The following is a 17402-nucleotide window of genomic DNA, read 5'->3' as shown; positions in this document are numbered from 1 at the left end:
TAAAATGAATACAAAAAAGTAAATAATGAGATAAATAAAAAAACTGATATGCACTTTTCATAGAAGCATAAGAAAACGAAAAGATATGCATGTAAATAGTAATAATGTAGGTAATATACACTACCAGCCAAAAGTTAGAAATCATCTACCGATTTCTGTAAAAATTGAATATACCGAAAACTTTTGAAATAATCTAACGTTATTTAATTAACGATTTTTTAACGTTATTAATTCAACGATGTTTTAAGATATTTCAACATTTGATATCTTTAATACTCGGGTTAGATCAAACACCCAGTTTAAAAGGGATCCGATTATTTTTTTTATGAATATTCTCTTTCTCGGAATTAATGCAGCCAATAAAAATTTTTGACCGATAGTGTACGTACATGTACGTATATGCATATACAAACTATGAACAAGAGATTCGATTTTATTCGAGACGAAAAACGAGGAAGGTTCCTCGAAACGAATAACCCAGAGAGACTGCGGCGTGGCCCACGCACGAGTGGTGGTGTATATCTATGTGCTTCGTCAAAACGACGGTAACTTCAGTTTCGCATAGTCCGTCGTCGCGTTAACGTCTCTCATTCTCGTTTCTTTTCTCATGTGCGAATAAGTTTCCTAAGTAATTTGATTTGTGTCGTGTTTTGAATAAATGTTTAAAAAAATAAAAACAAAATCCAGTTACAACTGGATCAAAAAATTGCTTATAATGAATTATATAAACTAATTGTTGCATTTAATGTAAATACAAATATACACAAAGAGAATAAGTAAACGAATAGATACGAAATTACTGTCGCTAAAATTTGTTGAACGTGCTCGTGTATTGAATAAATACAAAGTTTGATTTGTAGTTGTTTAATTATGAAAATGAATCGTTATTTTATCCGATCGTGTAGAGAATATTGTTTGAAAAATTAAGGAATGATCGTAAAAGAAGTTTACAATTTTATTTATAAAATTTTATAAAAATATCATGAAACGCGCACGTAATTAGTTATAGATGAAATAAAACCGAGAAGTAGATCGCGAGATGTTTGAGGAAGGAATTTTTTAAATAAAGTAAATGTTCATTGATGTGCTAATTCAGGACAAGGTTTCTTAATTAAAAATAAATCTACAAAAGTAGAGAGAAAAAAATTTGTTTGGATGTAATTCGAGTTGCTAGAAATTATAAAGAAAAATCGTTCATTTTCTCTCTCTCTCGCTTTTCTTGAAAAGAAAATTAAATCTTATTTTCATCAGAATTAATAATTCTTCTAAAGCTTTACAGAATATTACAAAAGTTTACACTTATCGTAATTAGAACTTTTGTGCAAATTTATCTTTTCTTTATGAAAAGAGTATCTGCACCGTCTCTGATCATATTAACAATTAATTGAATAATTAAAATACGAAACGAAATAAAAAAAAAAGGAATTGAAATTGCGATACGGGAACTAGTTTTGTTGCTTACAATTAAACTCATATACATACAATTTGTTTTAATTTAAGATTCGATCGATTTGAATTTATTACATACAAAAAACGACAAAAATCTTTCAAATCTTTTTGTAAGTAAATTCATATTTTTTTTTAAACAAGAAAATAAAATTTATTAAATTTTCCGTATCAATATTTTTAACGATTATTTTGAAAATTGAATTTAAACATTCAAATTCTTTTTACGAACATATGTACGCATGTGCACACGCGTGCACACATATTCGGTGCTTGGATGCACAGGAGCTTTTTGCTTTCGCTGTTGCGTGTAACGACGTAGATTATAAAGGATATTTATTTTCTAATTAAATTTAATACGCCCACTATAGCGCTTGAAAAGCGTTAATTCACTCGCTGGTAGATATAGTCAGTGACAAAGGAAGATAGAAACTTAAGCGTGAGTATTCCAAGAAAAACAAGTATCTCCATATCGTCAGCATAATTAAATGCATCGTAACTAAAACAAGATTAACCTAATCCAAAATTATCAGTATTTTCGTTGATCGAAAAAATTTGTCTTTAAATTTCTTCCTAGAAACAATTATTTATTTTTTTATGCGATTTCATTACATACAGGATAATAAGTTTATTATAATCATTCAAGTAAGGTTTAAATTTTTGAAAAAAAATGTCATATTTAAAATACATAATATACATCGTAAATGTGAAACTTATTTTTATTTTATTTTATACGCACGTCATCTTGAATAGAAATTAGAGATTAGAGGATTTTATTAGAAATTAGAGTTCGGGTAAAATTTTAATACTCGAAAATTAGAAACAAGCGTTCGAATAATATCACAAGACTTTTTGATCATTTTTTAAAATTTTTTATTACATTTTTCAACTAGAATAATTATTATATCAATTAAATTGTTCAATTAAAAGAATCCTTTCATAAAAAGATAATCGAATAATATCTTTTTAAAAATAAATTAGGCGATTCTACGATATGAAATTCCAATTCAATTAGTTTATTTAGTTGTTTATTCGGGAGACATGTAATAGAATTACAACTATTTTTAGATAATCCCGTAAGTGGAAAATGAATTATTACTGGTATTTACCCCTACTGCGATATTGAGAATTACGAAAGAACTCATTTTTACATTTTTTGCAATATAGATTTACTTCGAGGATTGGATCGTATACGTGTATTGAATAGGCCAATATTTGATGTTTAAATTTTTAATACGGAATACACCAAAAGTTTTTAAATAAATAAAAACTTCCGAGGTTATTGCAAAAATAAAATATTCTATTTGAAGATTTTTTAAGCTAACATTTGTTCTTCTGAGATTATAAAAATGTACTTCTAGAACTTATTTGGAATCAGAAACAAATTAATTTAAAAAAAAGTAACTAAAGATTACATCCAATTTGTAAAATAATCTAAAGAATTTTTTCGATCTACTTTGTACTAAAAATTCCAACATTACTTATTGATTAATTCAATAAATATTAAATTCGAAATGAAATATATATTCTAACGATAATGTGTACGTTTGAATGCAAAGTTTATAGCTAGGACAGCCTTTATTGCACAATTGAACTAACAACGAATGATCGCAAAGTGTATACGAGCGTAATTGAGTTTATATACTCGAATCGAACTTTGGTAATGAACACTGATGCATCTCATCGATACGAAATTATTTCGTGTAGAATAACGGTAAATTAAACTTATTCGGACAAATTCAAACACGTGAGGATAAACATTGCGGGTTGGATCAATCTACGAGTTGACATTTTACAAACTCTTTCGGGAGTCAGTTTGTGGGTGCATATAATGAAAAAAAGAAGAAAAACTTTGTATCAAGTTGCTGATTCAACTTCAAGAAGTTCTAGAAAAGATTCTATTTGTGGGTGATCATAGAAGAAAGTAGAGAAACTTTAACATTCCAGAACCATTACCAAGCTGACATGTTGTCAGATGATATCGAAGAAAAAATGGTAAGCGTAAAATAATAACGCACGATATATCAAAATGTTTTGTATACGTGTAGATATTAATTTTTTACAAGTTGATAGAATTCAATATAGGCAAGGGCAAATTTAGGTATGATCTTTATGGTCTGTAACCCTTCGCGGTAAAAAAATAAAATTAAAAACAATTTAAATTAACCATTTAAGAAAAAATAAGTTCTTCGTCAAAATGACAAATTAGTTGCCACAACTAACTCAATTGAATTTAATTAATTTAGTTTAATTAGGTAGGTCCCCGAAAATCTCTGATTATAAGGAACAAAAAATATCTCTTTGTTTTAATTATAAATCAATGCTTTTTTTTATGTAACGCATTAGAACGTTAGTGGCGTTCCGTCACCTTTTTTTACAGTATTTTTAATGTTTCAAAAGCGAATAAAAATAAACATAGAAGAAAAAATTTTATTTTATATTTAGTCTTCGGTTGCATATTTGTATTTGTTTGATTAACTTTATGATCATGTCTAAAATGAAAAAAAATTGAGATAAATTATATTTAATTTTTTAGGAGCGCCGTGATATAGGAAAAGCTAATTTTAATCTTATTTACATGATATTTAAATATATTTTTCTTTAATGAAATGCTTTAAGATAAAAAACGAGTTCCGGCACCTTTTTTTTTGCAATTAAAGTTATAAGTTGTCATAAATGCTTAGGTTACTAAATTAATATTACAATAATAAATATAATAGATAATAATTATCTTATCATATGTATGTATATGTCTTAAGTTAATTTGCTAATAATCATGAATACTATCAACCTGTAAAATTTCATACCCATGTATTTGTGCAATTCAATATATATAATATATAAAGTTATATTCATATATTATTTCCAACATCTTGTATATAAGATCCTCGGGCTCATGTTTTCATATTTAATTTATAGCACGTGAGGGACACCACCGATATATTTACTTCTTTTAAGAGGATGACATAGACGTCAAGATAAACACTGAGTAATTCATCTTTCTCGATCTATAAGACTCCTCCTTCAACCATATTTTGGTTTCTATAACAATTGGAAATTTATAAGAACATTCCTTAAAAAACACAATCTGCACTTTTTAAAGAAACTATTTTTAAAAAGAAGAGACACTTATTAGAGGAAAAAATGAATCGTTTAAAAATGTTCGTTCTTATGTGGTTCCTATTTGTCTTACCACTTTTAACGGAAACCACGAATAAATCCGATTTGTATTCTTCAACGAATTTTATTAATGAAATCAATTGTACAAATAACGATTGCATACCTGACGAAGAATACCTTGACATCATGTACAACGATATATTTCCAAACTTCACCGATTGGGTCATGATAACTCTGCACAGCATCATTTTCATCACTGGACTCGTCGGTAACTTCCTCGTCTGTTTGGCTATTTTTCGGAATCATTCGATGAAAACTGTTACTAATTACTTCATCGTCAATCTCGCTGTTGCTGATCTTCTGGTTATTCTCATATGTTTGCCGCCGAGTGTGCTTTGGGATGTCACTGAGACTTGGTTTCTTGGATGGGGACTTTGTAAGGCCATACCGTATCTTCAGGTACATGTGATCAATAATATGAACATTTTAAAAATTATTATTAACTTTTGTGTCTTTCAGAGACCCTAAACATTCAATTTTATTCTGACTACGAAAATTTATTATAACCTCAATTAGATTTTAATGATACGTAATTTTCAAACATCTCGTCAAGATCATCTAAACATTTTATTCGACAGTAAAGGATTGATTAATCTCTTCTAAGACTTTTTTTGGGTTAATGTTTGTTTTTCTCTCGGAATACAGAAATTACTATAATAAACATCGGATAAACATTCATATGATACACTGTAAAAAATCTTTCAACAATTCATCTTATTATTAATTATAAGATAAAGCATAGAAGATGGATTAATATGGATGTAGAAAGTGTGTGGTGAATTCGTTTTAAATCATAAGATCCAGAAAATAAGTCATTAATTTTACGGAACTCGAAGAAAATAGAAGAGCAAAAGACAAGAGGGTAGTGTCTCTTTTGCGAGTACAAGGTCGTGAATAAATTCAAATTCTAAAACGAACGACGATGAAATGATGGTCTTAAGCTACCTTGACAACAGTAAAACCTATGTCGATTATCTGTACATTTCCTTAGAGAAAGAGAGAGATTTACTCGATGGGCGTAATCTCATTTTAAATTAATCTCTCGTTTAACAATTTTTCTTCTTACGGTATTTTTACATTTCTTTTTTTATCTTACATTTTTCTTTTTGTTTTTATTTCGTTTAAAGAACTCACGTACGTACGGTAAACATCCACGATGGCTCGTAAATTTCATATAAAATTTCATATAAGAGTCACATGGTTCATTAACAAATTACTTAGTTAAATTTAAACTTCGTAATGTATGTGGATTACAATATATAATACATATTTATACGTTATAATATCAAAGGTTGATATAACATCATTAATATTCAAAAACAAGACTATGGAATGAATTTAAAACGTGTATTTAAATTTAAGAAATAAATTTACTTGCATAATTAAAAACAACCTGAACGAAAAGTCTTTACCAGAAGCACGGACAGCATTACCGACCTGCTGCATTGTATCACAAATTCTTTCAACACGTTCCTTACTTGGCTATTGTTATATCTCGCGCTGTGTGGATATGTATTGCATGCTCCATGCACACACTTATAGTCTTACCTATACGTTACGTACATATTTGTTACGCGACATTTCTAGTTTTACGTTGGAGAATTATTCGAAAATTCCAGCATCAATATATTACACGTTTTATGTATAGAAATTGTTACACGAAACATATATGCATATGTGTATGCATCTATGTATGTGTATGTATATGCTGAAAATACGTGCCAACGTATAATATTGCCGATTATTTTTCATCGATTATTATAAATTCAATTCAAATTTTATATCTTTGTATTATTCTTGTTTTTTTTTACTATCTCATTTTTACTTTAATGGAATGGAAAATTTTTAATGTAAAGTATCATTTAAATTGTATCGCAAATAATCATCAATAAATTTGGTACGTCGTCGCAATATAATTTTTTTATTTAAGTGTGAGAAGAACTCACAATACGAAGATTTAAATATTATAATAATAATAATAAATAATATAATAAAAAGTATCGAACGTATGAATTTTTTGATTATTTAAAATTAAATTGTGAATTTGTAAAATTTACGCCTGTACGATGCAATTCTAACAGCAAAATTAGTTCGGCATTGAGTCAATAGATGGCTCAATATGTTAATGCTCTCTCACTTATGATCATGTGATGAAAATCCTATATAAGATACCGCAAAACTCCTACTTTTATTAAAAAGGGTGCTCGCTACTTTTATAGCGCGCCGGACTGTCTCCGGATCGGCGGGGTATGGAAATCAAGACATACCCAGTACATAATTTTTGAGAACTGTGAGGATGTTAGCTGCCTTTAAAGCACTGACTCCTCCATTAATATAAATAGAATAATTATAGCATGAAATTAATTATATCATAAAATTTATTAAAACAAAATTCTTTGTATTTTTTCTCCACTTTTATTGTGACGTGTAATAACTGAAAAATATAATTTATTAATTTAAATTAAATCATTTTAATGGCGGGGAGGAGCGCTCAGAAATGATGAATTGCATTTTAGGCAGCTCTTGTTTGACAATACTTCTTCTTCTTCTTCATTCTTTAGTTAAGGCAAGTTGCCTGTTTCGTAACGACGTTTTCTGCCTATTGCACACTGTTAAATTCTTGCACCATCTTTTTGTGGGCGCGCCCCGTACTTCTGCGGCCAATCGGTGACTTATCCCGTGCAATTCTGACGATTCTTCTGTTGTCCATTCTGCTAATATGTTCGTTCAATTCTTTTTTTTTTACTTATTCCGAGGCAGAGTGTCGTTTCTATGAGCCGAAATTTTTTTTTTTTACGTTGGATAGGGGGCTAACCTGATCCAACAACCTTCCTCCTTTTCCCGGACTTAAGACCGGCAACATGATCGCTGATCTCGATCCGCCCAGCAATCATACAGGCGGAGTTGTTTGACAATACAACAGAACAAATCACGCTACAACTTCTGTTAAATATATGATCCAAAGAAATGGTGGTTATTATATAAGAATTTATAATAATATTATAGAAGTACTAGTGAAATTTTAACTCTAATTTTCTCGGAAACGGCTGTTCTTAGGGAATGGTTTTATAATACTACCATATGTCTCTACGGTCTGTAGTCCTAACGAACCAATATAAATTTATTAAGTTTCATTAACGTTTAAAAAAACACCTATCTTGTAAGCAATTTCGGCAAATTGTGGCTTCGAAGAGTGTCATCTGACATACAAAGTTTAATTTAAAATAGGAAAAATCACACATGCTTTATGCGCATGTCTCTTTTGTTTTATTTACTTTCTAAATATAATATTGTTTTTGTAAATTAAATATGAATTATTACAATTCTTCATGGTGTTGGACAACAAACAAAGCAAACAATGATCCCCCTGTACATTTTCAGTTTACCTGAACAAGTGTCGCAATAATCACTTGTTTGACGACTGCTATTCTTTTTTTTATGTTTAGAACATAAAACGCAGTCCCTCCGCCCCCCCCCCATTTTACACCGTTTCTAATTTTATGAAAGTTTCCATTTAATTTTACTTCAGAAATTGATATAGAAATTCTCGTTTAAGATCTAAATTAAGTTTATAACGAAATTTTAATAGCGACACTTGATTAAACTATCACTACTATCATTTATTTATTTTTTAATTTTCCCAGCACGCCTGAAAGTTTTTATATGTACATATATGCAACAATAATAACATCACAAATTTCATCTGGCATGCTGCTACTACTACTACTTTGAGTTCTTTTATCGCAGCTTCGTCGTAATATGCATTTATCGTCTTCTTGAAGTATATAAAATAGTAATATTATAATACCAATCCGCATCAAAACGCATCTCTTACACACTCTATTTATTCTTAAAAATAATAGAAGTTTCTTATAACTCAATAAACGTTATCGACTTTTTTTACAGTTTAAATACAAGCGTGTATTAAGTATTTCAATTAAAATAATTAAAATAACGTGAAATCATTCCATGACCAAAGGATTCCTTTCATTTTTATTTTGTTTTTCACGAAAAGAAGAAACGCAGTAAACGATTTATCTACCATCTGAAGAATTTGAACCTATCTCGCTGATAAATAATGCCATTGATTAGTACGTTTTACGTGCCGCCAAATGTAAACAATACATTTTATGCGATCCTGGAAAGCATAGATTTCATAAAGAATATGTGCCTCTTCGAGCGTAAACGACGTTGTCGTTTTTAATTCAAATGACACGACTCCAACGTTTATTTTTAAAATAATTATATTAGATTGTAAATTTTTCTCGAATTTTGCTCGTTTGTATTAAAATTAAATTAGAATAAAAAGTTATTCTACATTTAAAATCGTTAAACAGTAATATTAAATAAAGATAAATTGTTGTTACTAATTAAACAAATTATTTTTTATAAATAATAAATATTTATTATTGAATATAGAAAATAATTTAAACAATACAATTGAAATTATGCAACAATTAAATAACTAAACTTTTGTATTATTATAATCGATTCGTAAAATTTTTATTTGCTCTTTTTCGTTATTTTTTTTTTCCTTTTAACCATTTGCACTACGATTTAACTTTCGATAGCCGTGCCGCGCTCTACAATATAACATGCAATAAGGCATGTCGTGCACTCTGGAAGTGTAGCTCGAATAATGAACGATCCAGCAACGAAGCTATATACAAGGAGGACGATCGAGATACGCGTTTTCGTCGAATTTGTGTTGTTAAAAATAACTAAATACCGAGTACGATAATTCTCCACTAGGGCGGCGGTGCAGATTTAAGTACGTGTGATTTTATAAATAAACAAATGAAACAAATAGTTCTCTTTGATGTTTTTGTTGCATTTTACATGCAGTATTATTCATTTTTATACTATAATAATTGAATTAAAGATTAAATGATTCCATTTCACAATTTTTTTACAGATATATAGAATGATTTATCGACATTTTTTTCATGCTACTGTTATTTTTTCTTGACTTTGTAATATCATAACCAATTATTCCATTTTCTTTAGTTTATAATTTTTTATTTACTTCGTCGACTTATTTATCTATTTTTTTCCTAAGTTAAAGGTAGGTTTTTTCATATTTGAAAAAAAGGTTCAAGCATATCGACACGCTCTCTAGTAGCAAAAGAAATCATCCTTTCATTGTGTATATAGTAGCCACATTTATAACACTGCGATCTTCCTCCTTGTGTATATAGGCTTCATGGATCCGGCTATTAGCTGACGTGACAGATACGTCGTTTTTGTTTCTGAGACAAATGCCTATCGACGTGGTATACACGTCGCTGTCGGTTTTGGGACAAAAGCATCTCGACATGCGTGGCACGTCTTTATAGCGCAAGTGGTAAATAAAGTAACCTGGCAAATTTAAGAAAAAAAGTTTATCGTCTGGCTCCTGATTTTTATTTTTATTTTTTTCATCGTGCGATAAAAATACGAATAAGAATACGGAATGACTTACAATTAGATTCAGTAAAAGTTAGCAAATAAAAAAAAATCTTTGTTCCTATTCAATATTATTTCGTTCAGTGGCTGTTAGAGCAAGTAAAACGTGCGTAGAATGTCAATATTCATGTTATGAATCTCAAGCGATAATATACTTGACATGAGTGAATATATATATATATATATATTCACTATGTCAATATACATTGTAACTATGATATAATATATACAGGGCTATGTGGTAACTATATTGAATATAGTATTGTTACTATAGGGTAACTATATTGAAAAGTTATAAGATTATTTTCGATCAATATGGGAGGATCGGAATCGTTTATAACAAAGATTTCTTGAAGAAAACTTACGAGTTAATTGCATCAGATTATCTAATATCGAATTTGCTACGTTAATCTAGCGTGACATGAACTAGCTTTATTACCCATTGTTAGTCTCTTATTGTTAGATAAAATCAGCTTAAATAACTAGAAATTAATGAACTCTCAGAAAAAAATTTATTTTAAAATAATTATCACTGTTAAGAAAGTCTTAAAATATCTTACGTATTAAACGTACTATTAAATAATTTGTTAAAAGTATGATAGTAATTTTTTAATGTTAAAAATATGATCCAGTTGCTTTATATTAAAAAAGAATTCGTTACCACAATATTAATTTAACGTAATACGTTAGAACCTAATTATTATAAATTTAGACAAACAATTTCGTAAATGACAAGGATTTTAGCACATGATAAAAAAAATATGAAATTGTCAAAGACCATTAAGTAAAACTAAAATTGCGATGATAATTTTATTTTGGAGAGTGTAGGTCCTTCCAAGTATCAACAAAGACGATCGCAAATGACAGGTCAAGCAAAGGTAATTAAATGGTGTCCAAGAGTGTCTCGGCCAGAGTAATGAAACTTGACCTGTTAACGTAACATTTATCGGATCAAGGCGTATAAAATCGATTAACTGTTTAAATATAGAACTTTCTATATATTGGTCCTATAAGGTTCTATATAATGAACACTTTCCATGCCATTGTCCAGAGAAATATGACTTGATCGGGTTAACATAGTCTTGCATATGCATGCGCCTATATTATTGTTGCATTTTAATATGATCTAAACTAAAACATTTCTTAACCAAATTTACTATGGATGTGTCTTTCTTTCTATGTATTCAGTAATCACATATGTGCATGTACATGAACCATCATTGGTCATTACGTTACAATGCCTTCCATGATTTTCTTTTTATACCGATCATAAGTTTTCCTTCCCTAACCCATAGAATAAATAACAGTTTTACCCTTTAAGGCGTATCACATTAAAACGCACTATCTATCATTTCACGAAATAGCGCGTGAACAAAATTGTGTAATTAAAACAGTCAAAGTTTAAATATAACTTTACCAAAGTTTAATTATTTCTCTCTCTCTCTCTCTCTCTCTCTCTCTTTAAAAAATGAAACAAAGGAGCATAAATTATCGCTTCGTTGTAAAAAATATGATAGCATATATATATGCATGTATATGTATATGTACGTATATGCAGAATAATAAATAATGCGAAACATTTAATAACCTGTATCGTAAATAATCCTTTACATAATTTAAGCATTTTTATGTAGAATAGTTTAGAATCACGTGTCTTTTTTTCTTTTCATTTTTTACTACTAACAATGCGATTATATAAAAACAAATGATTTGAATTTAACTGACACATCTCGTGTTTCTCGAATTCTTTTCGATGAAAAAAGAAACTAAGAATGTAAATATTTGACGATAATGTTAAGCGTTTTGTCGATTAATGGATTTTCGACAATATTTTTCAACATATTTGTGTTATAAGAGACATTTAAAAATAAATAAAAATAATAATAAAGACGCTGTTCCGAATAATGTCACAGGAATTGAAGAAAAATGTATCTGCGCATCAAATCCGGTTCTGTTGAGAAAGAAATGCTGAAATGTGAAAAAGGAAAAAGAGAAGAGAATAAAAAAAGAAGTAAGATTATCGTTCTGCCGTATGGTTTCAAATTCGGTTTAATGTAATGTGAATAAAACGCATTAAAAAAACCATTTGCAAGATTATTTATCATAAAAATATGTCAAACTTTATATTTTTCTTGTCATCGAACATTTTCTTGGAGAAAAGTTTTGTTCTCGATGGAAACATAAGAAAATAAAAGATTAGAAAAATTGTGAGAAAAACTTATAGAAATGTCGATCAAAACGTAGATTCGAAATATATTTCCATTTCGCACGGCGGTGAGTGCTTGCTTACTTACTTGCCTTTTTGATTTTCTTTTTATTCGTAAGACGACAAAAAATGACAAAAAGAAGAAGAAAATAAAGACGTTTAGAGAATTTGTAACGTAAAATATTTGGCTCTCTGCTACCAAAGCAAGAAGACAAGACGATACGAGAGAATACGAGTTTTATAATACGCCATATTAGAATTCTTGACAAGAAAACGGGTCTTAGTATTAAAGATAGTCAATGGTTTCTTAATAATAATCGCATATTTTTATTTTCAAAAATCGGTTAACTTTGGTCGACTACGGTAAACGAATATACTTCAAATCGTTTATTTCGATTTTAGACAAGAAAAAATAGGATATGTTACTTTCGAAAAGAACTTAATAGTGATACATCATCCAACCGTTGGTTGTATTATATACAATATACGATATAGGCCAGTCAAAAAAGGCCAAACTTCCAGTTTTTTAGCTAAAGATATGATTCTTTGATCTAAAAGTTATTTCATGTCGCTGAATCGAATGGTACTAATTTTATAAAGATCTGATACCGGGTTCTCGAGAAAAAGGGTTTAAAGGGGTAAAAAATAGCTATATCTTAGAATCTAGGCATTAAATCGAGAAAAGTTTCAAACAAAAGTTATAGAGAATTAAAAAATACATAAATAATGTTCTAATAGTTATCTTTGTATCTGAAAAAATAAGCGAAAAATATTGAAAAAAAGTAATTGTAAAGTGAGGCGCAAAGTCTGCCTCTCCGTCGGCTTTTACACGCGAGCAGGCTAGTGTGCGTGCGAGCGTCCGTGTGTACTAATTCGCAACGAAGGATCTTCGGTAATCTTCGGGTCTCTCGGTCTTGAATGAAAGTGCGAGTGAGAGAACAAACCAATATTTCTCTCTTTTTATTTATCATGTGATAACGAGTATTTTTGTTTTGGCCATCGATTGTTGAGCGTTCTGTATACGAGTGCGAGTGAGAAAAAAAACCAATATTTTTCTCTTTCTAGTTTTTCACTCGGTAGCCAGAATTTTACGTCTTGGCCATCGAGTGTCGAGCGTTCTGTATACGAGTGCGAGTGAGAAAGAAAACCGATGTTTCTCTCTTTCTATTTTTTCATTCGGTAGACAGAATTTTACGTCTTGGCCATCGTGCGTCGAGCGTTCTGTATATTTATATATATCGGTGTATAAGCGCGGCACTTTTAAATCAAATCATGATGCTTATGGCACGCCGTTTCTTTATTTATTGTCAAAAATAATGAACCTTGAATAAAAGAAAAACAATAATTCATTTTAACAGGAACTATTATTATTTAGTGGAGAGTAAAAATAATGAATTAATTTGTGTCTCGACACGTAAAATTAATTAGAATAATTAATTCATATAAATTTTTTGCCTCACAAAAATTGATTTGTATATCAAATTGAATAAATATTCTCTTTAAGACAAATTTAAAATTTAAATATTTTTCCTATTAAATTATGTATTTTATAAGATTTTAAATTACTGATTTTTTGCCTCACAAAAATTGATTTGTATATCAAATTGAATACATATTTGAAAAAGAAGAATTTTATATCTACGCATAAAATTAATTCAAGATATACAGGAAAAGATATTCTAAAAACGTGGAATTTATTTTTTGTCCAGACATAATTTTAATTCATTATTATTATGTTATAAGAAAACAGTAATGCATTTTTATTCTGCTTCAAAGTCATAAAAATTGTACGAAAAAAATTTCAATACTTGTGAAGTGGTATGCTAGCGTAAGTAGTATTGTCTTCGCTTCTCGCACCGGTTATTAAAGTTCGATTCTTCGTGGGGGAATTATTTTTTTTATAAGTTTTTCTATTCATGACAAGGAGACGGTCAGTGAGTCCCACCTCAGATTTTTTTCAAATTTTGCACTAACGATATAAATTCTATTAAGAAATCAACGTTATCACGCGTGTAATAAAATTGCTAATTATAAATTAAATAATATCCAATAAATAACAAAAATTAATTTTTAGCGTGACGAAACAATACATTTTTCAGGATGATATTTACAGGATGAATTTGTTTTTTAAGTAATAAATCTTCCTTTATTTGCGCAAGATGTAAACAAATTTATTGCTTTTAATTTTTTTGTAATAATTTTAATTTCTTTTTCTGTATATAATTAGAAATTAGGAAATGTAAAAATTATTTATATAACCTAAGGATAGAAAAACTTATAAAAAAAATAATTCCCCTAAGAAGAATCGAACGTTAATAAACGGCACGAGAATCCAGGACGATACAACTTACGCTAGCGCACCACTTGACGAGTATTTAGTTTTTTTCGTACAATTCTTAAGACTTAGAAGCTGAATAAAAATGCATTACTGTTTTTTAATAACATAATAAAAATAAATTAAAATTATATATGTCTAGCCAAAAAATAAATTCTACAGTTTCCTTTCCTGTATATATATCCTTTCCTGTATATCTTCAATTAATTTTATGCGTAGATATAAGATTCTTCTTTTTGAAATATGTATTCAATTTGATAAACTAATAAATTTTTACGAGACAAAAAATCAGTAATTTAAAATTTTATAAAATACATAATTTAATAGGAAAAATATTTAAATTTTAAATTTGTCTTAAAGAGAATATGTATTCAATTTGATATACAAATCAATTTATGTGAGGCAACAAATTTATATGAATTAATTATTCTAATTAATTTTATGTGTCGAGACACAAATTAATTCATTATTTTTACTCTCGACTAAATAATAATAGTTTCTGTTAAAATGAATTATTGTTTTTCTTTTATTCAAGGTTCACTATTTTTGACAAAAAATAAAAAAACGGCGTGCAATTAAGCATCAAGATTCGATTTATAAACGCCACGCTTATACGCTGATATATGTAGATATACAGAACGCTCGACACTCGATGGTCAAGACGAAAAATTCTCGCTATCGAATGAAAAAATAGAAAGAGAGAAATATAGGTTTCTTGTCTCGCTCGCACTCGTATACAGAAAGCTCAACAATCGATGGCCAAAACAACAATACTCGCTATCGCATGAAAAAATAGAAAGAGAGAAATATCGGTTTCTTCTTTCACTCGCACTTGCATTCATGGCCGAGAGACCCGAAGATTACCGAAGATCCTTCGTTTGCGAATTAGTACACACGGACGCTTGCACGCATACTATCCCGCTCGCGTGTAAAAGCCGACGGAGAGGCAGACTTTGCGCCCCATTCTACAATTATTTTTTTTCAATATTTCTCGCTTATTTTTGCAGATACGAAGATAACCCTTAGAACATTTTTTATGTATATTTTAATTCTCTACAACTTTTGTTTGAAACTTTTTTTGTATAAATACCTAGATTCTAAGATAAGGCCATTTTTTACCAATTTTTACATTTTTTACCCTTTTTCTTGAGAACCCAGTATCAGATTGCAATAAAATTAGTACCATTCGATTCAGCGTCGTCAAATTAACCTTACCTTAAATTCTCCCTTGGTCTGCAAAAATTCAGAAGTTTGGCACTTTTTGACTGGCCTAATAGGATACCAAAGTATTATATTCAAGCTGAGGAAAAACTGCAAGAATTCTTCGGTTTCGACTTTGTCTAAACGCGCTTTGCATTTCTGGCTGTGACTAGGTACAGCTAGTAAGGACGGATTTACGGCTTGGACGGTAACATATATACTTGATATAAAATATTTTGTAAAAGTTTGCTCATTTACGACTAGAAAAGAAAATTCTCCCAGTATTACGCTCTATGATTATAATAATACTAATTATACTAAGAAAATAATTAAAAAGCAAATTTCTTTTGAATACTTAAAAAAAACACGTTTAATAGTAAATCATGCTAAAGTAATATGTAATTATGCATATAATAAAATAAATGCATAGAACATGTATTTTCTCATATGAGAATTTTGCAAATCAATTTGAGAATGTGAGAATTACGAAAAGCACGGAAGAGCAAAGAGTCCTCGTAACGATTAAATCGAAATCTAACAAGCAAATCGTTTTGTAATCTTCTATTTTGAGGAAAATAATGTTCCTATCCTTGTAATTATGTTTTTTCAAATATTAAAACCTATTTTGACACGGTCACATGTAATCACAAGATTGGATAGATCATAAATGACGAAGGAAATGTCACGCGTTAATATTTCATATCGAACAAAATCGATCCAGTAACCACTCACGTCAGACGAACAAAACAATATCTCACGCGAAATAAACTATCTTTCAGTGTGATCTGCTAGGGGACTACATATATATTTTTCGTACTAATCTTTTATAAATGTCTACCTTTGGCTTTGTGGTTTTAACAAATATAGCATATTTCATAATTGCTTAAACTCATCAACATCAATTTCACTTGATCGCCATTGGTATCATTCAAAATCTCTTATTTGCTTTATTTCACCTATATTTATGGAGTTTTAATCTTTCTATTTGTATATTAGCTTGAATGATTGTTATGATTTTTTTAAATATCATTTTACTTTGTCCTCAGCTATAAGAACAAATCTAATGATCACTGTTAATCCCAAAAAATTCCATCATGAGAGGATAAAATAATTACTAAAAAAGAATAAAAGTTGTTCGTAGAAAAAAGAACTTTATCTACGAACGGAAAAGGATCGTAAAATAAATAAAAATAGAGAGTCTCCACTATATTGGAAAGTGTTCTCCAATGTTATTGGAGGCGAAGAAATTAAGAGTTTCACTTATTGCACTGAGCTTTTTCATTATCGAAAAAAAGCCTGTAACCCTTTTTTTGTTCTTCTAGTCCTTCATTCAATTAAAAAGAGAACAGTTAAGAATTGTACAACGCGTTAAAATTTCGTTAGAATTCAATTTTATGACTTTCTATTGGCACAATAGGAATAGTAAATAATATAAGTATTTTAATATGCATTCTGATTACTTTGTTGTAAGATTTTTCAAACTAATTACGTTATTTAAATTGGATCAAAAGAGTCAAAAAGCAACGAACCAACCCTCAATTATCTGATATCAATTAAATTTACTTTAAAAAAGTTGAATCACAACAAAAT

At 29.1% G+C, this 17402-nt stretch overlaps 1 protein-coding gene and 1 non-coding gene across 7 annotated transcripts in view; both read left to right on the top strand.

Annotated features, from left to right (window-relative positions):
- Positions 1-559: 559 nt before the first annotated feature.
- The window catches only part of LOC122516826 (orexin receptor type 2-like), a 37670-nt gene continuing 20827 nt past the window's right edge, over positions 560-17402 (top strand). Inside the window, exons 1-4 of one of the 6 annotated variants that reach the window (XM_043635002.1) lie at positions 560-747; positions 1818-1885; positions 3006-3441; positions 4366-5025. In XM_043635002.1, the coding sequence (XP_043490937.1) occupies positions 4591-5025 (435 nt within the window). In that variant the 5' untranslated portion in view covers positions 560-747; positions 1818-1885; positions 3006-3441; positions 4366-4590. Of the gene's footprint in view, positions 1103-1537; positions 1560-1731; positions 1886-3005; positions 3442-4365; positions 5026-17402 lie in introns of those variants that run through there. The other 5 variants (XM_043635000.1, XM_043634999.1, XM_043635004.1 and 2 more) reach the window with 5 other exon arrangements.
- LOC122517258 lies at positions 6820-6954 on the top strand. Its single transcript, XR_006303762.1, has one exon. It is a non-coding gene; the product is annotated as a U11 spliceosomal RNA (small nuclear RNA).

The sequence above is a fragment of the Polistes fuscatus genome, unplaced genomic scaffold (genome assembly GCF_010416935.1).
Source record: "Polistes fuscatus isolate 324 unplaced genomic scaffold, CU_Pfus_HIC Scaffold2, whole genome shotgun sequence".
Taxonomy (NCBI): Eukaryota; Metazoa; Arthropoda; class Insecta; order Hymenoptera; family Vespidae; genus Polistes; species Polistes fuscatus.
Note: the sequence above shows the minus strand (reverse complement) of the source record. Positions and strands in the feature narration are given on the sequence as shown.